Source organism: Oncorhynchus kisutch, linkage group LG8, assembly GCF_002021735.2.
Source record: "Oncorhynchus kisutch isolate 150728-3 linkage group LG8, Okis_V2, whole genome shotgun sequence".
Lineage (NCBI taxonomy): Eukaryota > Metazoa > Chordata > Actinopteri > Salmoniformes > Salmonidae > Oncorhynchus > Oncorhynchus kisutch.
The window spans coordinates 62,303,830-62,319,249 of record NC_034181.2 but is presented as its reverse complement, the minus strand read 5'-3'; the positions used below and the strand labels follow the sequence as shown (position 1 = coordinate 62,319,249).

General features: G+C 45.6%; 1 protein-coding gene across 2 annotated transcripts; it reads right to left on the bottom strand.

The window, feature by feature from the left end:
* Positions 1-723: 723 nt before the first annotated feature.
* Positions 724-15,105, bottom strand: LOC109895451 (trace amine-associated receptor 13c). Of its 2 annotated transcripts, XM_020489142.2 has the most exons (3): positions 14,747-15,105; positions 4,286-4,639; positions 724-3,715 (listed from the first exon to the last, which is right to left on the bottom strand). In XM_020489142.2, exons 2-3 carry the CDS (start codon positions 4,551-4,553, stop codon positions 2,814-2,816), a joined length of 1,170 nt encoding a protein of 389 aa, XP_020344731.2. In that variant the 5' UTR covers positions 4,554-4,639; positions 14,747-15,105; the 3' UTR covers positions 724-2,813. The 2 variants fall into 2 exon arrangements, with proteins under 2 accessions (XP_020344731.2, XP_031686647.1); XM_031830787.1 differs by lacking the exon at positions 14,747-15,105 and having other exon boundaries at positions 4,314-4,630.
* Between the last annotated feature and the right edge of the window lie 315 nt (positions 15,106-15,420).

The following is a 15,420-nucleotide window of genomic DNA, read 5'->3' as shown; positions in this document are numbered from 1 at the left end:
CTGCAGACCCTGGTTCAATCCTGGGCTGTATCACAACTGCCCATGATCGGGAGTCCCATAGGGCGGTGCACAATTGGCCCAGCGTTGTCCGGGTTAGGGGACCGGCTGTCATTGTAAATAAGAATTTGTTCTTAACTGACGTGCCTAGTTAAATAAAGGTGAACAAATATATATGCAATCATTTTATCGCCATAATAACCCTGTTGCTGACATAGTTTGTGAGGCCAGCACATGGGAGTGAGGAGTAGCTTCCTGATTATATGCACATTTACTAGGTCTACCATTTACTAGGTCTACCATTTACTAGGTCTACCATTTGGTGATCTGTTGTCAGGAAGATGGCATGGTCGTACATAAATAGTGATAGTAGATAAAAATCTATTGTATATATATACTTTTTAAAACTTTTTTTTTATGCCATATTTGTAAACTATGACATGACTCATGAGGATTTGTGTGAGAGATCACATTGTAGACATTATCAGGACTCCTGAGACATCCAATGGCTTGTTGACCACAGCTAGCAGGGTGTTCTCTTCTCCACTAACATTTCTCAAATGGAAGGAAGTTGGATCCTGATGAGGCCAAACGATGAAAATGGTTGGTTCTAGTGTAGCTTGTGTAACTGCTGAAGCGGTGAATTTTAGAGCAGAGGTCTGAAAGACATTTAGTACTGTCTGAACACATTACTCTCATGACTGAACACCATTAAAAACTCACAAATCAAGTGTTTCCAAATGCGTTTATGACTAAATCTGACGTCATCTGATGAATAATGCAATACTGATAAAGTTCTGTACAGTGCTTACATATTGACACAGCAATGTTCACATTGTACATAAACCAAAGTCTCTAAGCTTGTAAAATATTTCAAAACAGATATTTTATTTTCATAAAATATCATCGTCACTGTGACAAAATGTACCAAACAGCTATTTAGTACAAATCATGTGGAAATGATCCTGATTTCTTTGAGTGATGTTTATTGAAAATGCTACAAAATGTTTACTTTAGTCATGTAATTTCGAGTTAGATATTATTTGAATTTAAATAAATTGATTAGCATTTATTTGATCAACATTGTATACATGCTGTAAATATCTGGAGCATGTTTTTCCTTGAATAATACTAGTAATCTTATAAACAACATATAATGGTATGAGAATATTCAGAGGTAAATGTAGCCTCTCTAATGGTGTAACTTTACAGCCGCTAAACAGAACAGATTAAACAGAGGATTTGGTCTTTGTGGGTCATTCACCCTCAAAACATAAGATAAGGCATCTGAATCGTTATGCCTATTTCAGTGAATTTATAAATGTTTCATTTATGTTTCGTATTCATTTTTGCTTGTTGTACCATTCAGATACATTTTTCCTTGTGTACACTGGCATCCATACGATGAATAAGGTCATTTTCATGTATAAGGGCCCATGAACACCAACATGTAAAGGTCATAGGAGCATGTCAGACTGGGTGTCAAATGAAAGCTAAGAGTCTATATTTTTTTTAACCATTTTCCATCTTAGAAATTAGGAATAAGCAAGTGCTTTGAATTTCTGGAAAAGGGGTCTTTGAAAACTACCAGAAAAAGTCTTAAAATGGCATCAGAAATACATCAAAACACAATAATGTTGAAGAAATGACCCCTGCCAACTAATATCATCACATATTTCGCGTTGGAGAAATGTTTCTGCCTTCTGTAAGTTTATGAAACATTGCCTTGTGCCTTGAAATAGTAGTCACAAATCACAGTTTGGTTCACAAGTTTGGACAGCACAGCACAGTACACAGCACAGTACAGAAAAGTAGAGTATAGTTTAGTACAGTACTGTACAGTAGAGTTTAGTACAGTACACAGTAGGGCACACTACAGTTGAGTACACTATAGTGTACTGTACTGTACTGTACTGTACAGAACTCTACTGTAATGATTTCTACTCTACTGTGCTGTATTGTACTCTACTGTGCTGTATTGTACTCTACTGTGCTGTATTGTACTCTACTGTGCTGTATTGTACTCTACTGTGCTCTGCTGTACTTTGATGTCTAAACTTGTGAAACAAAGACATCTATGATTGGTTCAGATTTCATTTGGTCTTGTTTGGGGGCGGAGCTAATTAAAATAATATCCAGTGTGTAGAATAATACATGAATATGCAAAAGAGGATATTGCATATGTAAACCTTTGTGAACCTATTCAGGATACATTACATTGAAGAGAATGACATTCATATCCATAATTATGCATGTCTGTGTAGTACAGATCATGGACCCGTGGATTTGCCCATAACTTTATAAAAAATCAACATTACTCTTCATTTAGATTCATTTCATTCACTCACATTTGATTGGGCCATCCTCATGAATATAATGGTATTATAGCAAAAATAAAAGCTGTTATAGAGAAAATTGTGCAAAATTAACACGTTTCAGGATAGTCACAAAACATGTCACAAAACAAATGAAAACCATACATTACTTACAACTCTATGATAAAGTGCATGTTATTAAGATATCCCCCACAGATATCTCACCTAGTCCAATGAGACAGCTTGAGTCATATGATTTAAATGATGCTGGGAATAACTGGCAACTACTAGATACCGCATAGGTTAGCTACAGTTATGTTTCATTATTTAAACACAGTGAAAAAAAAATGGAAACAATTCATTTTCCATAATTGTGTATTTTTGTTGTTGTTGTTTTACCTGAAGTTAAATGCCGATTAAATCCCTCTCTCCATAGTAAAGTTAAAGGAAAGGGCACTGGTTGTCTTTTCAAAATAGAGGAGGTGGGGTTTTGGGGTGTAGTCACAAGGTAGGTGGGGGTGGTGTAGCTCCGCCTTTCTCCCCATGGGAAGGTGAGTGCTCCCTCTGAAAAAGCAGAGTCACTCCTTTCTTGAAGCGCTGGTCTCTCACGCTGTATATTATCACATTACAGCAGCTGTTCCCAGTCAGGATCCAGAAGGCTACAAAGGAGAAGTTGCACCAGGTGAAGCCCACCACTTTGCCCAGCACAAACACAGCGATGGGGGTGAAGGAAGCCGTGAAGGCAAACGTCAGAATGCTGATCGTCTTGGCGGCCTTGATGTCAGAGAAGGAGGGTCTATGTTGGCAGCCGCCTCCCCCTCCCTCCACCCCTACATTCCCCTCTGACATGAGCTTACGTTTGCGTGTGTAGTGGCGAATGCTGGTGAAGGACAGGATGTTGAATACCAGGGTGCCGCCCAGCAGCGTGAAGTCAAACACAGGGAACAGCAGGAGGATGTTGGCGTCAGAGGGCAGCGTGACTCCATCCCACAGGGGGACGTAGTTACACATCCGGCTGCACTCACTGTACTCCAGTGTGAAGTTGTTACTGAGGATGAGGGGGGCCAGGGCCAGGAGGAAACTGCCTGCCCAGGAGAAGAGGATGAGAAACAGGGTGCGTCTCCGTGTCACCAGGTGGTCCTTATGTAGGGGCCATAAGATGGCCACACAGCGCTCTACCGTCATCAGGAAAATAGTACTGATTGAGACAAATGTACAGCCGGCGAAGACTGGACCAATCAGCATGCAGGGCTGCCAGGGGCCCACCAGGCCCCCCATGGAGGGGTCAGTGCCCCCCTGGTACCAGACAGGAGGGGAACTGGTCACCATCAGAGAGATCTCAGTGTAGACAGAGAAAGGAACCACCAGCACTCCAACCATCATGTCCGCTATGGCCAGAGAGACTGTCAGGAGAGAAAGGTCATTCACAGTTCACACTCAACCACATACGGTACAAATCCCTGTGTTCTATAAGCTGATTTTACATTTAATTCCATGGGAAACAAATCTACAGTCTGTGTGGAAATGGTTTCGCTGCTTTACAATCAGGAATCCCTGATTGTAACTGAACAGTATTGAAAATTGATTTAGTTCTCTGCTAATCAACAAGCACCGACTGCCTTAATTAATCCTGCCAATATAAATAATGCAGGGTGGCAGGTAGCCTAGCAGTTAACCGCATTGGGCCAGTAACCGAAAAGTCTCTGGTTCGAATCCCCGAGCTGACTAGGTGAGAAATGTATCGATGTGCGCTTGAGCAAGGCACTTAACCATAATTGCTCCGAAAGTCACTCTGGGTAAGAGTGTCTGCTAAAAAGTTCAATGTAACCAGCAGGCAACATAAACAAACATGTGACTCTAGAAATCTTAGAACAACTCCAGAACATTAAACCAGACTTTGAATTTCACCTTTCAGTGTCAAAAACACCAATGGTTGTTCTTCCAAGTTTGAATCAGTGAGTTTGCTTGTTTACCTTTGAGGTATCCCTGTGGTGTACGGACCTGTCTTGTCTGCATGAAGACGGTGAGCGTGACCACGTTGCCCACCACTATGGCGAAGGCCAGACTGACCATAAACACCACAGCCAGGGTACGGTTCAGCAGGCCACAGCAGCAGAAGGTGCAGAAGGGGGCCAGAGTCTTGTCTGACCCCGGCACAACCAGGGCAGCTGCTGTCAGGTTGGGGCTCACCATCGCCTGTGTGCCCCATGGAACACTCAGGTTGGCCAGGAGGTCAGGCATGGTAGTTTGGACGAGGCCCAGGACAAACCTCACTACTAGGAGAACTTTGTGCTCCTGGTGCCCATGTGCTGGACTGAGAGATGCTCCTGGAGAAACAAGCAGGAACATCATAAACCAAGGTAAACCATCAAACCTGTCCAAAGGAAAACTACAAACACTGCTATGAAACACATCATACAGAGTTGATTTGCATGATAAACACTCACATCACCTACTGTGTTATCTAGCTACATGTTTCCTAAAATGACCTACAGGTAACTGCCAAAATAAAGGAAACACTTGAGTAAATGAGGGATACAAAATGTATTGAATGCAGATGCTTCCACACAGGTTTGTGTGTCACCAGATGTCAACCCAGTTAAACACTTATGGGAGATTCTGGAACAGCGCCTGAGGCAGCGTTTTCTACCACCATCAACAAAACCCCAAATGATTGAATTTCTCATGGAAGAATGGTGTTGCATCCCTCCAATAGAGTCCCAGACACTTGAAGAATCTATGCCAAGCCTCATTGAAGCTGTTCTGGAGACTCATGGTGGCCCTATTAAGACATTTTATGTTGGTGTTTCCTTTATTTTGGCAGTTACCTATACAGTATGTTCTGCAGAAGGGCACTGCTAATGACACCTCACAAATCCCCATCAACGAACAACCTCTATTATTATACAGCAATAAAGAAAATTGCTTGCTTTTGAGGTATTGAATATACTACAAAATAGGCAATCATGATGTATTCAAAGGAAATTACATGTAATGTATACTTCCCAAATCATTGTAAGTACACAGTGTACCCCACAGGTTTTTGTATGGTGTTTATTTTTTTTATAGTACTTCTGATATTTATTACTGCACGTCATATTCTCATGCTCCCGAGTGGCGCAGCAGTCTAAAGCACTGCATCTCAGTGCAAGAGGCATCACTACAGTCCCTGGTGCGAATCCAGGCTGTATCACATCCGGCCGTGATTGGGAGTCCCATAGTGCCGAGCAAATATTGGCCTAGTGTCATCCGGGTTTGGCCAGGGGTAGTCCATCATTGTAAATAAGAATTTGTTCTTAACTGACTTGCCTAGTTAAATAAAGGTTAAATAAAAAATACTAATAAATAATATATATATATTCTATGCACATCACAATGCTTGATTAGGGGATTTGTGAGATACATTGTTTTGTTTCCCTGCAATATACAGTCAGTTACAAAATTAAAGACTATATAAAATAACAGCCTGGTCTCAAAGACTAGACTAACTTAATAAATGTACATTTGTGCGTAGCGCAGTTTCTCTGGACCCCCAGAAAAGTCTGAGTTTGCGCCCCCCCATATCAGATTATGTGGTGCTAGTGCTTGAAGTATCCTGTAGCTTTGCTTGAATGGATATGTTTATTTTTATTTGGTCGTCATTTTCTCATGTTAAGTCTAACGTTTATGTTTCACGAAGCTATAGGCCTACAGTGTCGCAATGCTGCAATTTCGAATGCTGGCTGGCGGCAATAATGTATTTACTTGTTCAGTAATTAAAGTGGAAAATTCTAAAATGTCAGATTGTAAAATTAATTATCGATGCAACTGCATACTAAATCAGTACCCAATAGATTTTTTTTAAATATACAACTGTCCTGTAGGCCTATAGCCTACCAGCCATCCTTGCACTCTCTCTCAGTATGGATAGAAAGTTTGGGCTGCATAAAACCAGTCTATTAATTACAAATAATACAAATCAGTCCACTGTCAAAACAATAGCTTACTAGGGCTTGTTTCATTATGCAAACAATGCAATCTAGCCAACTAGCCTATCTATAGCTATATACATGATTTAGCTGGTAGCCTCTTTATATTACACATTGGTACTCAGGGTTAGCTGTCGGGGATATCAGTCTCATCACTCATAGTCTTTTACCAGTGTTCATAGAAGGGGGGGGGGTGTCGCTCATCGCCGCTGGGTCTCTGACAGTCATCAGCTTGGTTTTCTGGGAGAAGAGGAGGACCGGTACTCTCTCTAGAGGAACTGGAACTGTCACTATTCTTGAGGGGAGGAAGTAGAGAAGCAAGGCCACTGTCATTGCCAGGCCCTGGCAGTGAGGTCTCTGTGAGGACTGGGAGACTCTAGTGCTAGCTGCTGCATAAGGCCTACTAGCTTCCACCTGCGATAGTGTTTGGTCAGTTGAGGACAAGGTGGTAGCTTTGCTGACGTGGTTATTGTCTGTAATTTGAGCTTGATCAGATAAAGCTTTTTGCGGCGTATTTGTGCACCAATTAGTCTTGCCTTTGTTTATCCATCTTGAACAACTCACTTACTCTCCATCCGAGTCCGACCTGATTCACCTAACTTTTTTGAACTTGATAGCCCGAGGCAGGTTGCCACACTGAGAAATAGGCTAATTAGATGCATGAAAACTGTATTGTCTGTCTGACTCAGCTACTACCGATGTTGATTGGACAAAATAAAAGGGCTTGCTTGCTACATGTGAAAATGAAAAAGGATGGTTACTTATTTTTGTTTAAAAATGTACTATGCAACTACTTACTACTTTTTAGCTACTTTGCAACTACTTAGCATGTTAGCTTGTTAGCTAACTCTTCCCTAACCCTGACCTTAACCCCTAACCCCTAGCCCAGGGGTTCTCAAACTTTTTTGTGATATCAAATTCATCAGTGAAAAATTGTAAATGAATAATATGACATTGTATTGTATTACACCCTCTAAACTTATTCCACAGATCCCTTGGCCAAAATGTGTTTATTCTGTAGTTGTTAGTAGTATTCATAAAAAAAACAAGTTATACATACACACTGAGTCTACCAAACATTAGGAACACCTACTTAATATTGAGTTGCACCTGTGGTTTGAATTGAAGAGGGCAGTCCACAAGGGCAGACAAATGATATCAAGGATCTGTAAATATTCTGTATGGAGGAATGGTATAAGATCCCTCCCAACATGTTCTACAATCATCATAAAAAAATGTTTAAAGGCTGTGTTCTTATCCTCGCAAGGGGAGCGTGCTAGAGTATTAAAAACAGGGGTGGCAATCATTTTTATACCTTTCTTTAAATATTACTTGTTAAACAAAATCTCTTCTTAGCACTTGCATTAGTATAAAACAATGTACTTTTCAGAGGTACCTTTTGTGTGAGGTAAGATGGAATGTTAAATGTTCCTTCTAAATCTTGTTATTGCGTAACATTTTATGCTTTTCTTTGAAACTAATAGTCCAAGAGTACTCAATGTTCAGAACCACATTTTGGTTTCAGCTGACAACTACATACCTTTCCCTTTCAATCTCATACACAATATCCCCTTGACTGCTGTGCATGAAGATATTAAGAGAGACAGACATCTAGCAAGAAAAAGGCAATTGGAGGGAACACTGACAGAACAACAATAAAAAATGTGAATGTGGAAATGTGTTAAAGAACATTGTGAGTCCGACTGTAAAAATAGCCCAGCCCAGTTAATATTGGCTGCAGCTGCAGCTCCTCAGGCAGAAGCATTCCCACATCATCTTACGTTAGGGACACAGATCAAGGGTTCTCTAGGGACTGACAATATTCTTCAAGCTAATTACATCCAGTTAATTAACATCGAGGATGAGTGACACATGTTTAAGATAATGTACAGAGAATTATGGAGCTGTAACACACTTCTATGCGTCGTGGGTGCTGAGTCAGGTGCAGGAAGCAGAGGGTAAAGGACAATGTTTTATTTCCGGCGCAGGAAAATGGTCACGCCAAAACACCAGGCGCAATAACAAGACTGGCCCAAAACCAGGACCCAACCAGCCCGGAGAAAAACAAGAAAAACGCAAAACCACAAACATGAATAGAAGAAAATAAGCCCACACAAAGAGCAGGCGGGGATTACCGGCTTAAATAGCCCAACTAAAACCAAAACAAGTCCAGAACCGCACGTACGGTGTACGCCGGGGACCCCTCGATGTCCAGAGGGGGCGGAGGTACCTACGGCACCTCACCTTCCTGCAGAGGACCAGCTACCACCGGCCTGAGGAGAGACACATGAAAAGAGGGGTTAATATGATAGTAAGAAGGGAGTTGTAATCTATAACACGTTTATCCTCCTCAGGACTTTAAATGGCCCCACACACTGCAGCCGCGGCTTCCAGGCAGGGCAGGCGGAGGGGCAGGTTTCGGGTCGAGAGCCAGACCATGTCCCCGGTGCGAACACGGGGGCCTCACTGCGGTGGCGGTCAGCGCTCCTCTTCTGCCATCCACCAGCTTGCTTGAGGGATTCCTGGACGGCCCTCCAGGTCTCCTTAGAGCGCAGCACCCACTCCTCCACAGCAGGAGCCTCGGTCTGACTCTGATGCCACGGTGTCAGGACCTGCTGGTAGCCCAACACGCATTGAAACGGTGACATGTTCGTGGAGGAGTGGCGGAGTGAGTTCTGAGCCACCTCCGCCCATGGGACGTACCTCGCCCATTCTCCTGGCCGGTCCTGGCAATACAACCGCAGAAACCTACCCACCTCCTGGTTCACTCTCTCCACCTGCACATTACTCTCGGGGTGATACCCGAGGTCAGGCTGACAGAGACCCCCAGACGCTCCATAAACGCCCTCCACACTCGGGACGTGAACTGGGTATCCCAATCAGTAACGATGTCCTCAGGCACCCCATAGTGCCGGAAGACGTGGGTAAATAGTGCCTCCGCAGTCTGTAGGGCCGTAGGGAGACCAGGCAATGGGAGGAGACGGCAGGACACAACGACCAGGATCGTGGTGTTCCCCTGAGACGGGGGACGATCGGTAAGAAAGTCCACTGACAGATGAGACCACGGCCGTTGTGGAACGGGGAAGGGGCTGTAACTTCCCTCTAGGCAGGTGCCGAGGAGCCTTACTCTGAGCGCACACCGAACAGGAAGAGACATAGAACCTCACGTCCTTAACTAGGGTGGGCCACCAGTACTTCCCCCTAAGACCCCGTACTGTCCTCGCCACACCAGGATGACCCGAAGAGGGTAGTGTGCGAGCCCACCGAATCAATTGATCACGGACACCAAGCGGCACATACTTAAGATCTGTAGGACATTGTAGAGGCGCAGGTTCCAACCGTAACGCCTGCTCAATGTCCGCGTCCACCTCCCATACCACCGGTGCCACCAGCCTTGAAGCTGGAAGGATGGGAGTAGGATCGATGGGCCGATCCTCTGTGTCATAGAGACGAGACAGCGCATCGGCCTTCGTGTTGAGGGAACCTGGTCTATACGAGATAGTAAACCTACATTTGGTGAAAAACATGGCCTGCCTTGCCTGACAAGGATTCAGTCTCCTCGCTGCCCGGATGTACTCCAGATTACGGTGGTCAGTCCAGATGAGGAAAGGGTGCTTGGCCCCCTCTAGCCAGTGTCTCCACACCTTCAGGGCCTTTACCACAGCTAACAACTCCCGGTCCCCCACATCATAGTTTCGCTCCACCGGACCGAGCTTCTTCGAAAAGAAAGCGCAGGGGCAGAGCTTGGGTGGCCTGCCCGAGCGCTGTGATAGCATGGCTCCAACCCCAGCCTCGGACGCGTCCACCTCCACTATGAACGCCAAAGAGGGGTCCGGATGTACCAACATGGGAGCATCAGTAAAACAGCGCCTTCAAACGATTGAAAGCTCTGTCCGCCTCTGCCGACCACCGTAAATGCGCTCCCCCCCCCCCCCTTCAGCAGTGAGGTAATGGGAGCCGCCACCTGGCCAAAATCCCGGATAAAACTCCAGTAGTAATTGGCAAACCCTAAAAACCGCTGCATCTCCTTTACCGTGGTCAGAGTCGGCCAATTACGCACTGCCTTAACTCGGTCACACTCCATCACCATCCCCGAGGTGGAAATGCGATAACCCAGGAAGGAGACGGCTCATTTGTAGAACACACATTTCTCAGCCTTAACGTACAGGTCATGCTCCAGCAGTCGCCCAAGTACCTTGCACACCAGAGACACATGCGCGTATGGCGGAATAGATCAGGATATCATCAATATACACCACCACACCCTGCCCGTGCAGGTCCCTGAGAATCTTGTCTACAAAGGATTGAAAGACGGCTGGAGCATTCTCTAACCCATACGGCATGACGAGGTACTCATAATGGCCAGATGTGGTACTAAACAAGGTTTTCCACTCGTCTCCATCCCGAATACGCAACAGATTATACGCGCTCCTGAGGTCCAGTTTCGTGAAAAAACGCACTCCATGAAATGATTCCACCGCCGTAGCGATGAGAGGTAGCGGGTAACTAAACCCCACTGTGATGGAGTTGAGACCTCGATAATCAATGCACGGACGCAGACCTCTCTCCTTTTTTTTCACAAAAAAGAAACTCGAGGAGATGGGTGACATGGAGGGCCGAATGTACCCCTGTCCTAGAGATTCCATGACATATGTCTCCATAGCCAACGTCTCCTCCTGTGACAATGGGTACACATGACTCCTGGGAAGTGCAGCGTTTACCTGGAGGTTTATCGTGCAATCCCCCTGTCGATGAGGTGGTAATTTGGTTGCCCTCTTTTTACAGAAGGCGATAGCCAAATCGGCATACTCAGAGGGAATGCGCACAGTGGAAACGTGGTCTGGACTTTCCACCGACGTGGCACCAATGGAAACTCCCATACACCTACCTGAACACTCCTCTGACTCCCCCTGGAGAGCCCCCTGTTTCCATGAAATCCTAGGATTGTGACTGGCCAGCCAGGGAACACCCAGCACCACTGGAAACACAGGTGAATCGATAAGGAAGAGACTAATCCGCTACCTATGATCCCCCTGCATTACCATGTCCAGTGGAACCGTGGCCTCCCTGACCAGCCCTGACACCAACGGTCGACTATCTAAGGAGTGCACGGGGAAGGGGGATCTATCGGCACCAGCAGAATCCCCAGCTTACGGGCGAGTCCGCGATCCATAAAGTTCCCAGCTGCACCTGAATCAACTAGCTCCTTATGCTGGAGAGAGGGAGAAAACTCAGGGGAAAAAAATATACAAACATGTGACCAACAGGGAGCTCTGGGTGAGTTTGGTGCTGACTCACCTGGGGTGACGAGAAGTGTTCTGCCTACCCTCTCGACTCCCAGACGGGCTCCTCCAGCACCGGTCGGAAGTGTGTCCTCTCCGGCCACAGCTGGTGCAGGAGGAGCCTCCTCCTCCGGTACCCATCGATGCGGCCCCCCCTAACTCCATAGGTATGGGAGCGGGAGGGCCAGGAGGTGGAACTGACAGGACCCTTTCTGAACCCCCGCGGGCAGCTAGCAGATTGTCTAGCCGGATCGGCATGTCTATGAGTTCATCGAGGGAGAGAGTGACGTCCCGACAAGCTAGCTCCCTGCGGACGTCCTCCCGGAGGCTGCACCGGTAGTGGTCCATCAGGGCCCTGTCATTCCACCCAGTCCCAGCGGCCAAGGTCCGGAACTCCAGCGCAAAGTCCTGCACGCTCCTCGTCTCCCGCCTAAGGTGGAACAGCCGTTCACCCGCCGCTCTGCCCTCCGGAGGGTGGTCGAACACGGCCCGGAAACGGTGGGTGAACTCTGGGTAGTGGCCCACTCCAGGGCTCGGCCCGTCAGGCATGAGACGAGGATGCTCGCCCAAGGGAGTCGGCCTCACGGTAGCCAGGTACAGCTCGAGCTGGAGCAAAAATCCCTGGCACCCAGCCGCAAGTGCGCTGGGGCCGGACACCGCCGGAGGAGTGGGTTGAGTTGTCGGAGGAGCTGGAGGCGAGGTGGGGAGACCATGCCTCTCCCATCGGTCCATTCTCTCCATCATTTGGTCCATCGCCGACCCAATCCGATGGAGGATGGCGGTATGATGGAGGACGCGCTCCTCCATCGATGGAAGGTGGGTGGCCGCTGCTCCTGCTGACTCCATGTAGGTGCGGGCTTCTGTAACACACTTCTATGCGTAGTGGGTGCGGAGTCAGGCGCAGGAAGCAGAGAGTAAAGGACAATGTTTTATTCCGGCGCAGGAAAATGGTCACGCCAAAACACTAGGCGCAATAACAAGACCGGCTCAAAACCAGGACCCAACCAGTCCGGAGAAAAACAAGAAAAACGCACAACCACAAACATGAACAGAGGAAAATAAGCCCGCACAAAGAGCAGGCGGGCATTACAGGCTTAAATAGCCCAACTAAAACCTAAAAAAGAAAGAGGTGTAACCAATAAGACAAAACCAACAGAAAAGGGAAAAGGGATAGGTGGCAGCTAGTAGACCGGTGACGACGAGCGCCGAGCGCCGAGCGCCGCCCGAACAGGAAGAGGAGCCACCTTGGGTGGGAGTCATGACAGGAGCCCTTAACCTTTACGGCACATTGAAAGGTTTTTTTTCTCTCCACGCAATCTTCGAACGCAGAAGTATGTGTGTGTGCAAAAGGCTGAATGAAGCTAATGAATCCAACATGGACAGAGAGGCTGCATTTTTTTGTTCATCATGAGCCATGCCTATAGACCAATCACCATGACTAAATAGCTCAACTAAGAGCAGCAATTTACTCTACGGGTCATAATGGGAAGTGGATGCTCAACTTGCAATATTTCATTTTCTTATATAATGACACATAACCAGTGGTGTAAAGTACTCAAGTAAAAATACTTTAAAGTACTACTTAAGTCATTGTTTGTGGTATCTGTACTTTATATTTGACAACTTTTACTTTTACTTCACTACCTTCCTAAAGAAATGTTTTCCCATTTTCCCTGACACCCAGAAGTATTTGTTACATTTCGAATGTTTAGCAAGATAGGAAAATTCACGCATTTATCAAGAGAACATCCCTGGTCATCCCTTCTGCCTCTGATCTGGCAGACTACACGCACACAATATTATAGTTTTTACAACAAAACAAATCTCACAAACTCCTAACCAATGCAAAAGACCAAGGAGATGCAAGTGTTTGTGTGCACTAACAGTATAACAATAGGCGAACAAATGCCTTGCCCTTGATACAAATTAAAACTGATATACAAGTGTCTGTGCAAAGTAAAATGTCTAAGTGGTAGGCAGAAGTGTGTGGTGAACATTTGGTAAACCGTGGTTGGTAGCTGGGTGAGGAGGGCTGACTGACTACAGGGCTCATGAGGCCTGTGTTTGTCATGCATGCAGTGGATACATGCTTGACTGTTTGAGGATAGCCGTGGCGGCTTCCTTGAGTGAGAGGCGTGGGGAAGGCTGCTGGATTAGGGGCGAGGTCAGGGCTCCCCCCTGGAGCAGGAAACGCTCATCTGGAATAATGGACTGGCCATTTCTACTCGATGTCGCCCCAAGCCAGGGCTGTCTTCACTGTCATGGCCTAGCTGTACTTGAACACAGCAGTGACTCCTTCAATTCTCTCACACTCCCTCTCCTCCTTTTACCCTTTTCTTCCCTTCTCCAAAGTCCACTCAATCTCTGACGACCCCCCCATACTACATATCTCTTTCACACCTCTCATCTACCTCTTACTTTCTCTATCAATCCACTTTATTTTGCTGTTACAGGATGTGTGAGGAGCACTGTGAACAGGGCTTTATTCCTGAATCTAGCTATCCGTTGATCTATAACTCCTCGCTTGCTCTGTTGATCTTTGTTGTGTTTGTTAACCATGTACAGTAGTCTTATTGTTCTACTCCCTGTCAATATACTGTGGTCTCAATCACATTCGTCTAACAAACAGGCACCCCACCCGGAGCACGTCACTCCAACAACTGTCCTGCTGTCTGCAGCAGCACAGGATTTACTGAACAAAAGCAACACATCTTGTGAGTGTGACTGTATCTGTGTGTACGGTATGAGAGAGGGGAAAGAAGAGCGATACAGAGATACAGTACGTCATTGTTCTCTTACACTCAATCATAAAAGTTCACTTTCCAAAGCACATCTTTGTTTTGTTTTTTACCTGGAAGCCATATCAAATATATCTCAGATTATAAGTAAATGCATAGTAACAGTTTATTACCTCAATTAAACATAACAGCACAGCCTCTGTCCACACATCAACTGGCTTCAGACAGAAGCTGTTGAATATTTTTTTTATCGCAAACATAACATATGAAATATCCATAACTCAGCATCTGGTAGATATTCAGTTTCCCCAATTATAAAACAGATAGAAATGCCATGTACCACAATTAATTCATTTCAAATTCAAATCTAGCAAACCAAACTATAATTTCAGTACAACATGCAGTTGAACACATGTACAGTGTTTGAACAATCAAGAGAATCTCACCTGCATTGTCACTGCACTTGTTAAAAGTCCACCTTTAGTGCCTGCAATATTGTGAACAAGTAAATGGTCCAATGGTCATTGATGTCCTTTTCTGAGTAAATCCAGCTGATAGGAGACAATTGGGTGAGATAGCAAATGTATAGTCCTGGTATCACACTGTCTCCACAGACAACAGAATTGTACATCTACAGTAGACAGAGAAGCACTGCGCCACTACTGTCTTTCTTTATTTACTTCACTCTGTGCTTCAGCCTTCTCTCTCTGTCTGTCTCTCTCACTCTCTCACTATATCCCTCTCTCTCTCTCTCTATCTAGTAGTCTCTGAGTCTCTCTCACATGCGCACGCTTTCTCGTTCTTCCACAATTGCAGCTGCAAGCTACAGTCCACACCAGCAGCTTCTCTCTCCCAGTCTCTTTCCCCCACACTTTCCCTCCCACGTTCCCCTCCCCCTTCTGTCCCTCACCACTCCAAGCGACTTATATGCCCTATGTCTTGTACTCTCTTCACACTCATATAAAAAAAGGTGATATCTAGAACCTAAAAGGATTCTTCGGATAGAACCTTTTGGGGTTCCACGTAGAACCATTTCCACAGAGGGTTCTACATGGAACTAGTGCTGACTGATAAGTGTTTTTTGAGGTCGATTCGGTTTCGGTTCAATTATTTAAAAAAT